Below are 17311 nucleotides of genomic sequence, written 5' to 3'. Positions count from 1 at the left end.
ATACTCTCCAAAGTATACCATGTGTCCATCACGAGTATCTAATATCTCATAGTTGTGAGAACAACTACATTCTTGAAGAATGTGATGCAAACCCCATGCTAACCTATAACATATCACCAATATCCCATTCTTGATGATCATTGGTTAGGGCTATTTTAGAATTATACTATATCATTAATGTCTCACACCATTAACGACAGTCACAATTCAAGGGAACAAATATTTAGAATAAAATCAAACATTTAAAACAATTATTCCAATAAGTGCACAAAACCCATAGGAAATAAAATTTTCATATAATGTGATCAAGTAATATTGTCTCAACATAAAATGTTTCTAAGACATATAAAACTGTAACTCCCACTGATTCAAAGCCATCTACCAACATGCATAACACCTAAGCTCTCAAAGTGTTTGTTGTGTTTTGCTATACATAACGGTTTGGTGAAAGGATCAGCCAAGTTATCATCAGTGGGTACTCTTTCTAATTTTATGTCGCCTCTTTCAATTATTTCTCTGATCAGATGATATCTTCTGGGAACATGCTTGTTCCTGTTCGTAGCTCTGGGTTCTTTTGCTTGCGCAACAGCACCAGTGTTGTCACAATACAAAGGTATTGCACTATTGGCACTCGGAATGTCACCCAGTTCTTTAACGAACTCTAACAAAGCAACAGCTTCTTTGGCAGCTTCAGATGCAGCAATATACTCGGCTTCGGTGGTGGAATCGGCAGTTGTACCTTGTTTGGAACTATTCCAACTCACTGCTCCACCATTGAGGACAAAAACATATCCAGACTGAGACTTATAGTCGTCATGGTCTGTTTGGAAACTAGCATCAGTGTACCCAGTAACTGATAACTCTGGTTGTCCACCATAGACTAAGAAATATTCTTTAGTCCTTCTAAGGTACTTAAGAATAGTCTTAACAGTTTTCCAATGTTCCTCACCGGGATTTTGCTGAAATCTGCCTGTCATGCTAAGCGCATAAGCCACATCTGGCCTAGTAGAAATCATGGCATACATAATAGATCCTATCGCTGAAGCATACAGGATCCTTTTCATGTTGTCTCTTTCTTTGTCATTAGAAGGACAATCCTTCTTTGACAATACAATGCCATGTCCCATAGGAAGAAAACTTTTCTTAGAATTCTCCATTGAGAAACGCCTTAGCAACTTATCTATGTAAGTGGATTGTGATAATCCCAACATCCTATTCGGTCTATCTCGATAGATCTTGATTCCAAGGATGTAGGAAGCATCACCCAGATCCTTCATCATAAAGGAACTAGACAACCATTCTTTCACGGATTGCATCATGGAACGATCGCTTCCCATAATCAAGATGTCATCAACATATATGATGAGGAAGACAACGTTTCCATTCTCGCGTTTACTATAAACACATGGATCCTCTTTGCTTCTGACGAAACCAAACGATTTGATTGTTCTGTCAAAACAAATATTCCAACTCCTTGAAGCTTGCTTAAGTCCATAGATGGACTTCTTTAGCTTGCACACTGCATTCGGCCTTTCTTTCGATACAAAACCTTCTGGCTGTGTCATATAGACATCGCCTTCTAATTCTCCATTGAGAAATGCGGTTTTGACATCCATTTGCCAAATGTCGAAATTGTATTATGCAGCAATTGCAAGTAATATCCTAATGGACTTGATCTTAGCAACTGGCGAAAAGGTTTCATCATAGTCAATGCCTTCGCGCTGACTATAACCCTTTGCCACTAACCTAGCCTTGTAGGTTTGTACTTTGCCATTTGCACCTCTCTTCTTTTTGAAGATCCATTTGCAACCTATGGGGTAAACCCCATCTTGCAAGTCAACTAGTTCCCAGACTAAGTTGAAGTACATCGAGTCCATTTCAGATATCAAGGCTTCAAGCCACTTCTCTCGATCGGTGTCCGACACCGCCTTGGTATAGGTCTTAGGCTCATTATCATCTAAATCAACTTCATCATCTTGGTTCTCAACCATTAGATTCAGTCTCTCAGGTGCACGACGAATCCTTCTAGGCCTATTGAGTTGGTTTCCTTCTGGCTCGGGCTGTTCATTCTGATTGTGAGTAGGCCCAGGAATATCACTATGATCTTCTTGAGGTAGAGGTGATGCAACTATTGTATCATCTTGTATTTGATGCATCTCATTGTCTTGAGGAGGTTCTTCGAGAGTCCCTCTAAGGTCTCCTCTAATAGTATTTTCCCCTCCCAATAGATCATCAAAAACTCCCACTGAGTTATTGTTCAAACCATTTGACAATACATCATCCTCATTGTTAACTTGTGGTTCTTGAATTTCTTCAAGATCTACTGTATTTTGACCTTGTTCCTTGCAGACACAACTGTCTTCAAGGAACGTCACATTCCTTGATGTTATCACCTTGTGATTTTCAGGACAGTAGAAATCGTATCCCCTAGTTTGTTTAGGATATCCCACAAAGTAACACTTCTCACTTTTAGATTCCAACTTATCAGTCATTTGTTTCTTAACAAAAGCTGGACAACCCCAGGTCCGCATATAGTTAAGGCAAGGCTTTTTGCCATACCATAACTCATATGGTGTTTTCTCAACTGATTTAGATGGAACTCTATTCAGAATGTAAATAGCAGTCAATAAAGCGTGACCCCGGAGAAATAAAAGAAGACTAGCTAAACTCATCATGGATCGAACCATATCTAATAATGTTCGGTTTCTCCTTTCAGATACTCCATTCATTTGTGGTGTACCAGGAGGTGTCCAGTCCGACTGAATTCCATGCAATTTCAAGTAATCAAGAAATTCTCGGCTCAAGTATTCCCCTCCTTGATCTGATCAAAGAGTTTTTATACTTTTCCCAAGTTGTTTCTCAACTTCACACTTAAACTCTATAAATTTCTCAAAGGCCTCAGATTTGTGTTTCATAAGATACACATATCCATACCTTGTCAAATCATCAGTGAAAGTAATGAAGTACGAATAACCACATTTTGCTTGAGTTGGAAACGGTCCGCACACATCTGTGTGGATCAACTCTAGCACATCATTAGCACGCACCCCTTTCCCAGAAAGTGGTTTACTTGTCATTTTTCCTTTGAGACAGAATTCACAAGCACCATATGATTCAAAATCAAATGAATTTAGATAGTCTAACTTTCTCAATCTCGCTATCCTTTTCTCATTGATATGACCAAGTCTACAATGCCAAAGATAAGTAGCATTATCCGTATTACATAGCTTAAGTCTTTTATTTTGCACATTGAGAATATCCCGTTTGCATTCAAGCATATATAATCCATTCTCTAAAGAGGCATTTCCATAAAACAATCCATTATTAGAAAACGAGCACCTGCTGTTTGCAAAATGGAAGGAAAAACCTTCGATGTCCAACATCGGAATGGAAAAAATATTCTTTGAAATAACTGGAACGAAATAACAATTATGTAAATCTAGTCTATGTCCTGAGGGAAGATCTAATCTATAAGTTCCCACGCGTTCGGCAGCAACTTTTGCTCCATTTCCAACACGTAGGTCTACTTCCTCAGGCCTCACTTTCCTGCTGTCAATTAAACCTTGCACATTATTACAAATGTGTGAACCACAAGCGGTATCCAATACCCAGGATTGTGAGTTATTCATAGACATATTTATCTCAATGACAAACATAGCTGAGCTCCCACTCATTGCACCTTGTGCCTTGAGTTTTGGGCAGTCTCTCTGCCACTCCGTGAAATTTGACCTAGTCAATTTGTTTGTTTCCAGCATACACTCATAAGATAAGTTTGACATATTATCTGAACAGAAAATAAAACGAAAAGCAAATTAGAAAAGCATACAAAGATCACAATCGCATCACTAATCAAACAAGGGTTTATTGTATTGATTAGCTCCCACTAATTTTAACATATATTATGTCCCCCAAACATAAAATACGAATTTATATCTAATATAAATTTTAGTGGTCCAAGATCCAAGTCTATATTATTGCAGTCTCTGCGAGGGCTGATGACTACAATAATATCACCAGGTAGGCCTCCAAGCCAATTGTAACACCAATTTTACAATTCTTGGTTTATTAATCTAATTAATATACGTCTATAAATTATTCTGGTTGCGAGGGCTACTCAAAATAATTTAAGCAAGTCAACCCCATCACACGATGCCAACCATGCATCTATGAATGAGCCTAAACCTTGTAGATTTAGAGTAAACGCGAGGGCGTAAAACTCGTGGTCGAAAAGGCTAGGAGCATCAAACAATTGTGATGGACGACGCGTTTGTTTCAAAACAAGACTTATATTTTGTGGGGAATAATTTTGTGATACTAATTTTGTGAATATAATATCCAATATTAAATTTCAAACAATTACTGGGCGCCGCCTACCCAGACATAGTATAACACGGACTACAAATACTGGGCGCCGCCTACCCAGACATAGCATAACACGAACTACACATACTGGGCGCCGCCTACCCATACATAATATAACACGGTCTCTAACTACTATAGTTAAATAAATAAGCATAAATCAAATAGCATTCTTATCACAGAGGATATCAAATAATGCTCAACAAATAAAATCAAATTTTATTCACTAATTAAATGTGGATTTAATTATATTAATTCTAAATTAATATAATTATGCATATTTAATACTAATTCCAAATTAATATTGTGTTGTGGAGTATATATTATCATTTCCAGATGATAACTATGTCCCAATTTGTTAATCTAATTAACGAAATTAATTCAATCTATATTAATTCTAAATTAATAAATTTGTAAATCAAGTAATAACTCCAAATCATCATCAAGCACACATATATTATTTATTATTCTAAAATAATAATATTAACAAATTCTTGCTCATTCATCCATTAATCCAATTAATAAATTTATCATCTGATCTATATTAATTCCAAACCAATATAAACAGATATTTAATATTAATTCTAAAATAATATTAAAACATATTTACTATTATTATTCAAAATAATGATAGTAAATAATTATTATTTAAAATAATAACAATGAATCTATTAATCATCATTCGTTGAGTTAATCGTCACAATTACAAATCTTCCAAGATCACAAAAAATCTTCTATTGTTCTAGGATTTGTCGGCGGAAGCTTTTCCTTTCTTGCTTATTTCTTTCAAATTAAGAATTCTCTTTCTGCTTACTAGTACACGCCTCAATGATGTACAAAAGGAATTCAAAATTAATGACTTCCAACATAAAACTAAAACGCATCACAACTTCCATATGTTGCATCGACTGTACAGCTCTATTGTATTAATCAGTAATTGCGTCATATGTTGCACTAATTTTCGAAAGAATTTTGAAATCCAATTTCAGAATTTTGATTTCCAAAATCATCCACAAATTAATTAGGAAACAAAATTAATTATGAATCGAGCCCGAGCTCTGATACCACTGTTAGGAATTCTTGTATTCATCTAATGAGCGCAGCGGAAATTGCAGACAAGAATAACAGATCTAGATTCATAATCATATTGCAAGTTGAGCACGTAATACACAACGGAACTAAATCTTACTTCTTGTTGTGCTTTCTTCTACGATTGCGTCCTGCAAGTTGAATCCACTACTATCGAGGTCCACGTGTATTCTGATCCGGTGCAGGAACAATTCCTCGGTACAATCGCTCTATAGAGAAAACTAGGAATTCTCTACAAAGCTTTTCGTATTTTCTCTCTAATGTTACGCTATTTCCCTTCTCCCACAATGGAGAATAAATAATCATTATATAGACAAAGAGTCATTAGGGTTTCATGATTGTTGGGCTTATGGACTAATTATAATTGTGGCCCAACTATAATTATTTAATCCATATTAATCTAATATTGTCCATATCCTTTCATCGACTGCCATTAGTATTCCTTTGACTCTATCGTTGTTTAACTAAGTTTGGAAAATAAATGGTGTGTGCGCGTGCGTGGATATATGTCGGCAGGTATAATTTTTGTAGGATGTAAATTGAAAAATTCGATTGTCAACACAATTTGTATCCAATTCACATTAGAAGGATTTTCACACATGGCAAAGGTTGGTAGCAGGCTGAAGATGGTTCAACTTCAGAATTGGTGGCATTGTTGCTGTTATTTATTGGCAGGACAAAGATGAATGTGAGTTGATTTATTTAGAGTAGAATGGAAATTTCGTAACCACCAGAGGTTGTGAAAAGATGTAGTGGAGGTGGGGATTTATTGAGATTGATTGTGCATAAATTGTGCAAAATAAATCTTCTACGTAGTGGGATAAGTTACCAATTGTAACTGCAACAAAGAGTGGGATTGTGGGAAGGTGAAATATAAAAAAAAACCAACTCTTTGGATTGCAGAAGTGGGCCAAAAAGATTTCACTTTTGGGCTCAAAAGATTTAGCCACTTGGGCTTGAAAAGAATGTGTTTTTATTTTTTTTAATTTTGTAAAGGCTGAATAAAATGAATGGTAACATATCAGCACCTCTTTTCTATGTTGGTGTAAAGTACATTTTTGTATAGCATGATTATTCTAATGTTTTCTTTCTTTTTGATAGGTATGGTATTGAGCAGGAGAACTCACTGTTATGGAAGAATGTTAATTGGTCTCTTGGATGGCCATCTGGTGGTTATCATGTCACCCAATTAGTTTTATTGCGATGAAAGATTTTACTTTTTTTGTGGCTATCTATTCACACTAATGTTAGTTATTTGTATGAGGCAAAGGTCGAGTCTTGGTTAGAGGGCTCTGTGTTTTCGATGTATGAAGATATTTAATTGGTTGGTTAAGTTGAAAACTTGCAGAATTAATGATAGATTTGAGATATGAAGCTTTATTTTATATGTATCTGAAATGTATGGTCCTACAATTTAACATATGATCATGTGTACAACTAACTACAAGTTATATAGCTAGTGAAATTGTGATGTGTTGTTCTTGATTGAAAGGGTTTGGTAAGAGTCACAATATGTCTCCAAGCATTTAGGGATGCTTTTTAAAGGTGTCCCTAATTTGTATTAAGGGATGCTCTTTAATAGTGTCCCTAATTTGTGTTAGGTACGCTTACTGAAAGCATCCCAAATTAATTCACCACACTCACTGTTTGCGTCCTTATTTTTATTTGGCACATCATTAATGACATTTTTTAAAACGTCGGTGACATATTTTGAATCATTAAAAAGTGTCTCTAGCCATTCTTTTTCTTGTAGTGATTGTTTTGTTTACCTAGGGTTGTTCGATTTGCAAGATTATATATCATACTATTTAAATATGCATTATGTTTGATTTATAAGATTGAATTTGATTATTAATCATAGTTATCTCTCTTCAATTAAAATAATCTCATAATTTAATCTTAAATCATATAATAATTAGTCACACAATCTAACTGTCACCTAATATGACTAAATTAATAACGATAATGACGTTCTAGAAGATATTCAAAATTACCAATATTATTCTTAATAAAATGGTATTGACTTAGATTTTCAGCCTTTTCGTCTCAAATTGTAAGGAAAAAATTAATGTTGATTTTTCTAAATTACCTGAACTGCATACGTACGGTAAAACGAAACACCAAAAGATTTAATAAGTAGTATTATGTTGATGAATAATGATAATTACCTATAACAGCTTGCAGATGCAACTTTAAACTTTAGTAGTATCGTTTTGTGGTGTGGTGGTGTTATATATACGCATATTCGTTACTTTTAAAGAGTAGTAGTAACATATAGATAGATATAATCAACACGAAATTAAATAATTAAATCAGAAATTTATTTTAAATTGCAGTGTAGTTCTCATCCAAAAATAATTTTATAATTAAACTTGGATTTATGTGAATAAACTGTTTGCAAGTGGGGTGAAATATTGGACCCAAATTGGCTGTTTTCCATAGGAACCTTCGCAAACGACGGTAAAGCCACGCCAATTTACACTTTCTGCAGATTATTCGTTTTTGTCATTTCAAAGTTTGCAACTTACCTATAAAATGATTGACGCCGACTTAGAATAAATATTAAAATTGACATCGACACTGACGTGGACTAATTTGTCACACGTTAATTTATGGTCAATTCACGATGCAACAACCATTACTGCGCCCATATAAATTATGACCATAAGATTTCACTTCAATTAGCATGGGTCTTCGTCAAAATTTACATTAACTTACACTTTAGTCCTTAACCTCAGACATAATTAATTAATCCCACTAAGCACAAGAACAAAATAAAGAGAATCATTCAAAATAATATTTCCTCTAAACCTATATATGATGAATGAAATAATGACGAACATCACCAAATATTGTTTCGACCTTAAAAACTCAAATCATTTTAATTAAAGGTTTCGTCCAATAAAACATTGTTCAAACATTTCTTAGGACAATTACATTTCCGGCGCACCAAAACAAAATATAAAGTAACAATACTATCACTTTTCAAATATTGCTTACCATTACCCAACAAATCAAGATTCTATTTTTGGATTACGAAAAATTCGTATCTAGTCACATATGAAATTAAGTATTGCATAACATGCACTCCCCCCGTCCATGATTAAATGTCTCCTATTTGACCGGTATGAGCTTTGAGAAATTGTTTGACTTATGTAGTAAACTGGATAGAAAAGTTAGTAGAATGTGAGACCTACTTTTATATATTAGTTTTATAATAAAATGTGAACGAAATGAGTTAGTGGAATGTAGGGTCCACTTACCAAATATAGTAAACATTTATCAGACGGACAAAAAAGGAAAATGAGACATTTAATGACGGACGATGAGTACTATCATATACTCAATGTTAATTGTATAGGTTTAGAAATAAATAATCACTAATGTGCTTAGTTTAACCAGTGTTGGAGTACTTCATTATGATCCAGTGTATTACTACTATACTATACCTAGTGTTACCCGTTATTCAGGATAGAAAATCATTTCATTGTCGCTATAACTGTTCACAATAATTTAGGGTTATTTATCACTAGAACCTAATCTTGTTATTGTGCGTGGTTGTGTGTATTTTTATAGTTCCGCAACAATGCTAGACTAACAACAAATTAAACAGGCCAATGCATTCTGTCCTATGTATTCATTTTGGGATTTTGCCAACCCACTAATTAAGCACTAAAAGTTATGTCGTTTAATTTCCTGTATTTCAAGTAATTTGATTCATTATCTAATGTATCAGTTCTACAGTTATACCCCTAACAAATAGGATTATTTGTTTCTTTCTTGTTAATTATGAACTCATGCAAAGAATAAGAAGTTGCAAAGGCAAATTTCCAGAAAAAATATACAATTTAGTTAAATTTTGGTATTTTTTATCATAACTTTAAAAATTAGTTGGCAAAAACATAAATATTAATTTTTTTAATTATCCCATATTGAAAATTTTAAGTGAAATTGTATCTGAGGCAGACATATTATAGCTCATAAATCATTCATAGACGTCACCCATTGCGAATTAAATATTAATGTGGATATTCATAACCTAAACGATGAAGTTGTTTGGTTGTAAAATATCATCATTATATTACACATATATATATAGGCGGTCTCTGTTGCTGGATAATTGAAAATAAATCAAAACATTATGTTTATCGACTGAATTTTAAATGAGTCGAGAGAAGTCAACCAAATGCCCTGAATTTTGCCTTATTACAAACTCCCCCAAATCCAATGCAACAGAAGAATAAAATAAGTGCAATCAGAGAAAAGATATTCGTACTAATCCCAATTTTTAAGTTTTCATTTTACGGTCTTGTGAAGTTTATGCATCAGTCAGATGCTGAGTGATCACAGCCTGGATATCCGTTGTTGTCAGAAACGAGAGATCTCACACAAACGAATCAACGTTGATTAGTTCGCAAATTTCTGTGGATGAAGAAATCCAAGTTTCTAAAGAGCTCAAAGGACTTGCTCTCTAGAAGCTTCAATTCTTCCAAATGGTTAGTCGTTTGCTTTCAAATAGAAATAGCAAAAACAAAATTAGTAGTAGTATCATTTTAAATTTTAATATCCATTTTTGTCCAGTATTTTAAATGTTTTATATTTTTTTCATTTTGATGATGCAGCAAGACGTCGTTGAAGCTGGCAGCGTCGCGGCTCAAGTTGTTGAGGAACAAGAAGGAAGCTCAGGTGAATCAGATGAGGAGGGAAATTTCACTCTTGCTCGAATCTGGACAAGATCAAACGGCTCGAATCCGAGTAATCATTCTTCATCTCTTTAATTTCATTATCAACCAATTATAGTGGTTTTCGATGTTATAATGGTATGCCTAGTTGACTCAATTCAATTTCCTCTCTGATTTTGTTTGTCACTTATATTCATCCAACACTATTCTTAGATTAGATGAGACCTTATTCATGGCTATCGTAATATTTCAGGTTGAGCACGTGATTAGGGAAGATAAGATGATGGCTGCATTCGATCTCATCGGAATATACTGCGAACTTATTGTTGCAAGGCTGCCTATTATTGAATCTCAAAAGTATGTGGATCAAACTAGCAATATCGTCTTCCAGTTTTGTTAGTAAGATATAGTTTGCAGTTCGTTCATTCTTATTTTTTTATATACAGGTTTAAAAAGTAGGCTATTTTATCTTTATGTGAAATTCCTAGTGTAGTTAGTTAAATCCTTCTTATCCAAATAATTACGAAGTTTTGGGCACAAATACTTGAACTGTTAATGAGGTGTGATCTGTTTTCTGCATTATCTCATAGGAGTTGCCCCGTTGACCTGAAAGAGGCAATTGCAAGCCTAGTCTATGCTTCCCCGAGATGTGGAGACGTACCTGAACTTGTAGAAGTCAAGAAGCATTTTACAGAGAAATACGGAAAAGATTTCATAGCTAGAGCCATAGAACTTCGTCCAGAGTGTGGTGTCAGCCGTATGGTATGTTCTGGATATGCTCGGGTTTCTATACCAAAGCATCTTATCTCTGATTTGTTGTTTATGCTTTTCTATTGCAGATGGTTGATAAGTTATCTGTATTGGCGCCTGATGGAGAGACCAAAACTAAAATTTTGAGAGCGATAGCAGAGGAGCACAACGTCAAATGGGAACCTAAATCATTCGAGCAGAACAATGAACCAGCCAGTGATTTGCTGGTAGGGGCTTAGTTTCTGTACAACATCCTAAATACAGTTTATTAAGTAATATTATATCTTGAATTGGACAAACATTTCTAAAGGTTTTGGTAATTTATGATATCCATTGTTCAATCTTATCAGAGTGGACCAACTGCTTTCGTGAAGGAGAGTGACCGCCTCCCTGAACCTTCTCGTAGCAACCAGTTGCATGATTCAACCTTGCACTTCACCCAGGCCGATCATAGAACCTCACCGGGAACAGAAAGGCCCGACTCTCCCCAAGTATCTGGTTTTAACTCAGGTAATGATATTGAATATTCAGATGTTAACATTGTACTTCTGTTGCTGAGTTTTACTGTTTTTTCCTTTGTTCATCATTAGGTGGTGAGAGGACACAATTTTTTCAAGGAGATAGTAATGGTATTCCCCGCGATGGACAGAAGTGGAACATGAATTTCACGGATGCTACCTCCGCTGCACAGGCAGCTGCTGAGTCTGCTGAACTAGCAAGCATGGCTGCTAGAGCCGCTGCAGAGCTATCTAGTCGTGGAAGGATTTCGAGGCAGTACTCTACTGAATCACATAAATCGGATGATCATTCTCCAAGAGGCGGGGGACCTGACACATACATGAGGTCAAACATATCATTTTCTGAACATATTAGGGTACAGAGTGAGCAAATGGATAAGGGGAACCTTAACAATATTGGTGGAAGATTGGGGGCTGGTCATGATAGTAGAAAAGATTACAGCCACTCGTCTTCTTTAAAATCTAGAGCTTCAACTGATGGTTCAGTGGAGCGTGGGGTGCCAGTCGTAGATAGGTATTCTCGAAAGAACTCATTAAATGAGGCCTATGGAGGTGAAAGGAGTAAAAAGCAGTCCTTCAAGCATCAGGCTGAGACGACGGGGAAACAACAAAGTTTTATTGCAAGTCATTCTAGCATATCCAATAATGTGAACGCATTCTCAAACCCGAAAGATGAAGATTTTGAGTATGATGGTGGTGAGAGCTCTTTTGTTAGTTTTGGAAGGGCCATCGATGAAGAGCCCTCCCATGGATCTGATTTAGTTTTCGACAAATCTGATTCAGATGCTGAAAATTATGGATTTGATAGAAGGCCTACATATGATGAACCACAGCAGAAGTTCAAAATGCCACTATCAAGCCACAGAACACATGAGCACCTTTCAACCAACACTGCTTTTTGGAGTCCTAAATCTACATCTAGCAAGCCGGAGAAGCCATCTTCATCCGGATTTTTAAATAGAAAGAGCTCGTATTCTGATTACCCCGAGTGGTCTATGCATGGCTTGAAACTGGACGACTCCACAGCTGCGACATTTGATGAATCAGATGGGCAAACTTCTGAGTTCAAGGATAAAAGTATGCCTCAATATGATCAAGAACAAGTGTCACTTTCTTCTGACTACGAGTCTGAGGAAACAGACTGTGAAAGAAACCAAGGGAAAAAGTTTGATGCTGATCCTCCTGCAAAGTTCAGTAAACAACCGAATTTGTTATTAGAAAAGAATTGGACAGAGGTGAATGAAATTGTTAACTCGAGTCCTGAGAGAGAGGAAGGGTTGAATTTCGAAAAACTCACAGGTGGATTTCGACATAAAGGATACAACTATCCATCTCTCGGGAAGAAACAATTTGACATGTCGTCATCCAAGAATGAGAGTCCTAGGACGGAACCTAAGAATAGAATGCCTGATCGCTGGTCTACACCAGATACTGACAGTTCAGGCGAAGAAGATTCGTTGCAGCCGAGTTTGGACCACAAACACAGATTCTCTACTCTCAATGGTGGGAAGGATCTCAAAACCAAGCCTAGTTTTGCAGCTTCAAATTCAGTGTTTGGATCCAACGACAGTGATTTGGACGAGGATGAACCCCTTAGACGAAGAACAAGCCATCTGCATAGTGGAATCTCTCGAAGAACAAAAGCAGTCCCTTCTAACCAAGAAACGGAAAAGAAGTCCACGCTGCAGCTCAGATCAAAAGCAGATAATGGCATGGATGGAAAAGCCACCACCTCTACCAGTTCTGAATCTCCAAAGAGATACTACGAGACTAAGAGGACCTCGAGTAAATTGGAAAACCGCAAACAGCATATGGAGCAAAAACCAGCCTCAGCAGAACCTCAACAACAGTTTGAGTCATTTAAGGGAAATGCTCATCTGTCCAACTCATCAAAAGTGGCTACTAAGCCCGCGAATTCAAATGCGCGTGGATTGTTATATCAACGCGGTTCAGAAATGGCAGATTCTGGGAGTGTGCAAGAATCTAATCTTAGTGCAGAACAGTACTCTCTTCCCCTGAGAAAGACTGAGCCAAATCCAAAGATGCTAAATAAGACTTCCTCAAACACGGACTTTACTAACCAGAAAACTAGCCATGTTCATCCGAAGCTTCCTGATTACGACAACTTCGTTCAGTTCTTTCAGAAGAACCGTTCTTGAAGTTGTTCCATTGATTTTTTGGACGTAATTTATTAGTGAGCGGAACAAGGGATTGTCGTGGGAAGATGGTCAGGTCAAGCTCATGAATGCTTGTGAATATATACATATGGTCATGTAAATTCGAGTTTTTCTACAGTTTGCGAGTTCTAATTCCATAAATGTCCCACCATGTTTGCAGTTAGATGCTTTCTATGAGACTCTTCCTATGTCATACTTTGCCATATCATATTTGTTTGTTTAGGTGTATCTAATTGAACATTTTATTCAATATTTTTGCTGGAATATATGGATTTCAGCTGTGCATATAGTTGCTATTATTTCTTTATTATACTGTATTAACTTTTTTATCAGACAGGTTTAAGCTATAGAGGAGTTCATATTTTTTTGTGATTTAAACGTTTTCCCATTAAAAAAAATCATATCTTCATTATTTTAATTATTTGTAGAGTGCTAGAAGTAGTTATGACATAGTAAGCTAGAATGAAGTGCTAAATAACAAATATGGTTAGCATAATCAATCCCTCCAACTAAACTAAATACAGGCCTAAACGGACTAAGAACATCCGCACTGGGACGGATGTCTCGGCGGACATCCCGACAGACTTCCCAAAAACACATCCTGCCACATCATAAGGATCTCTCACTGCACTGCCACATCATAAGGACATCCCACTACACAATGGCGGATATCTCCAAGGACATCCCGATGGACATCCACAATAATAAAAATTTACAAATTCACCAAATTAAACAATTTACGGAATTAAAATTTCGACACGAATACGGAGAAAATGCAACCACTTTATTTAAAAAAACATACATAATTATTTTTTAAAAAATACATAGTTAAAAAAAACAACCTCAAGCTTCGACAAATGCGGCCCCCGTCTCACTCCTCGTCGTCCCCGTCGCCACTCCCGGGCAGGGGTGCCATCCCCAAATCGCGCCTCATAGTGTCGATGGCATCCTTCAACATCTTCTTGTATAAGGGATCAGTCGCTGCATGCCACTTGTCCATGGTGTCGAGCATGCTCTGCGTTCGCTGCATGCGGGAGAGATGGTTGAGCTCGGGAGTGACCAGGGAAGGAGCTTCCGATTGGACCTCTTGGGACCCGCTGGCGCTTCCCCTAGCCGTTCGCATCGTGGTCTTTTGCCCAACCGGGCGACGGCGAATGGAAGACGATTGAGGGGTCGAGAACTCTGCCTAGGCGTCGGGGAGTTCGTGAGAACCGGCACTGCTGCTGTACTCGCCGGAGGCGTTGATCTTCGTCCGCTTCGGCCAGCCAGCTTCAACACCCGCACTAAACTTAGCGGAAGTTTGCACCACAAGATAGACCTCCCAATATTTGAATTCCCCGAAACCCAATTCACTGTCGGGGAACTGCTGCTGAGACAGAAGCTTCACATCATCGGCGGACAAGCCGATGGTTGCTATTCAGAGGTTGTTTTGGTAGATGCCGGCAAATCGGCTGAGCTGCCTCCTCAGCCGCTCCCACTGTTTCAGGCATTGCTCTCCATCGTGAGGCTTCCCACCTGGCGGTTTGAATTCGATGTAGCTTTGACTAATGCACCACCACATTCTATCGATATGTTGGTTAGCCCCGACGTAGGGATCCTCAACTACACTGATCCAGGCCTTCGCTAGCGTGTCGCACTCCCCTATGCTCTAGATGGTAATCTTTCTCCCCCCGGCCCCCGCCCCACCCTCGTTCCTCCTCAGCCCCCGCCCCACACTCGTTCTCCGCACTCGAGGACGAGGTAGTGCTCTTTCCCTTGCCCTTCCCTCTCCATTGCTTCTGCATCCTCCCTGCGCAGGTGGCATCTCAGTGGGAGACTCTCTGACCGGAGATAGCTCCAACTCCTCAAAAGAGAAAGTCTCAATGTTGGTGAACTGAATCTCCAGAGGAGTACTCTAGGGGTAATCACTAGACAATAAATCCATGTAGGGGTGATAGACATTGTCTCCAGGTGATTGGGGGACCCCTTGCCTGCTCCCCCGCAGCGGTAGGCATGCCCTGCATCATCCAGGGCATTTGGGGCATCATCCCCGTCATCGCGGCACTCATCCGGGGCATTTGGGGCATCATCCCACCCATCCCTGCACACCAAGAGGGGTACATATTGTAGTACCCGGGCATCATCCCTGCTATTTGGGGTTGGGGCATCATCGGCACCATACCGGGCATCATCCCGGACATCGGTGCACTTCCGCCGGCATTTCCCCCAACTTTAACGGGAAAAGTTGGCGTTTGTGACTCGCTCGTGGTGGGGGAATCACTATCGTGGTGCTCCATTTATCTTCAAAAGAAATGAAAGTAGAAAGAGAGAAACTTGTTAAAACAAGTGGTGCGAATGAAATGAAGTTCAACGAGCCGTATATATAGAGTTTTTTTAAAATAAAAATAATAAAAAATTGGGACGTCCGTCGTGGCACCGCAATGGCGGACGTCCCGACGGACGTCGCCGGATAGCCGTGAAACTCTGGTGTCAGCAAGCGACGTTCGCGTCCGTCGGGTTTACGCCTAATGGCGGACGTCCCGCGCGGACGTCCGGCACGCCCGCCGCTGCGGATGCTCTAAGCTTCCAAAGTGGGATCTCCAATTTTTTTGATAAAAAGTTTAGGCTTAGGTCAACAATTCTTGAAAACGTGGGACTTTATTTCTTTCATTGGGAAGCTCAGGATCATACGCCGACGCGAAACCATAGTTGGCACCGGGCTTGACGTGATTCCGCGGCTATCCATTGGACGGGTCTGCGTGCGCGCCCCAGTTGTAAGGGCGGAATGGCCGTATGGCTGCTGCTAATCCGAAGGGTTAGACTGTTGAGCGTGCGGTGGATGAAACCCCGCGCCGACTAATGGCGGGTGGCCGTATGGTGGGTGTAGGACAACAACTGCAACCGGCCAGTCGTCGGAGGGAGGTTCGTGGAATGCGTGTTGCAGTTCGTCGATGTCGTCCAACCTCTTATTAAACTCGTCCAACTTCCTGTCTAGTCTGTTATGACAACCATTATCCGGTAAAGAAGGTAAGGCGGAATGACTGCTTCGTTGGACTCCATGGATGGAGGATGTGAATGCAATGAAAGAGCACCAATTGATAGACCAAACAGGAGAACTCATCCCAAAAGATTAGCAAAAGACTAGCATGTTATGAGAGAGAGCTCATTTAGTATATATACCTCACACCAGTTGTTCTCACAACCGATGTGGGAGTTGAGTCTGGAACATCCCCATAAAATTAGCTTAAATTTTATACGGCTTCATTTGGTATCATGAAATCGAAGGTGTGGAACTGTAATTCGAGTAGAAAATTGAAATTTCAAGTAGTCATAAAATTAGATAGTTTTACACACACTACACACATTTCACACAAACACGTATTTCACACACTACACACATTTCACAAACTACACACATTTCTCAAACATTTCACACACTACACACATTTCACACACTACACATATTTCACACAATACACACACTTCACTCACACATGACACACTACACGCATTTCACACACTACACACATTTCCACAAACTACACTTACTACACACATTTCAAGTATCCGATTTTTTTTCAGTTTTTCAATTTTTTTTTATCTGAACTGAACTGAATCGAAAATCTGAAAGTTGTCAGAAGTTAAGTTGTCAGAAGTTTAAACAGAACCAAATTGAAACTGAACCAAATTTGAAATTTCAGTTTGTGTATAGTGTGTGTAATCTATGTATTTTGTATAAAATTTGTGTAGTGTGTGT

At 38.2% G+C, this 17311-nt stretch overlaps 1 protein-coding gene across 1 annotated transcript; it reads left to right on the top strand.

The window, feature by feature from the left end:
• The first annotated feature begins 9600 nt into the window (after positions 1-9600).
• On the top strand, positions 9601-13860 carry LOC121802286. Its single transcript, XM_042201918.1, has 7 exons — positions 9601-9944; positions 10071-10203; positions 10384-10487; positions 10721-10892; positions 10970-11107; positions 11231-11390; positions 11471-13860. The coding sequence occupies exons 1-7, from the start codon at positions 9877-9879 to the stop codon at positions 13555-13557; spliced, it is 2862 nt and encodes a 953-aa protein (XP_042057852.1). The 5' UTR covers positions 9601-9876; the 3' UTR covers positions 13558-13860.
• Positions 13861-17311: the final 3451 nt, after the last annotated feature.

The sequence above is a fragment of the Salvia splendens genome, chromosome 5 (assembly GCF_004379255.2).
Source record: "Salvia splendens isolate huo1 chromosome 5, SspV2, whole genome shotgun sequence".
Lineage (NCBI taxonomy): Eukaryota > Viridiplantae > Streptophyta > Magnoliopsida > Lamiales > Lamiaceae > Salvia > Salvia splendens.
Note: the sequence above shows the minus strand (reverse complement) of the source record. Positions and strands in the feature narration are given on the sequence as shown.

Coding starts and splice junctions, on each gene's coding strand:
- LOC121802286 (XM_042201918.1), top strand. CDS start 9,877: ATGAAGAAATCCAAGTTTCTAAAGAGCTCAAAGGACTTGCTCTCTAGA. Junction 9,945..10,070: donor AGCTTCAATTCTTCCAAATG/GTTAGTCGTTTG, acceptor TTGATGATGCAG/CAAGACGTCGTTGAAGCTGG. Junction 11,108..11,230: donor AACCAGCCAGTGATTTGCTG/GTAGGGGCTTAG, acceptor CAATCTTATCAG/AGTGGACCAACTGCTTTCGT.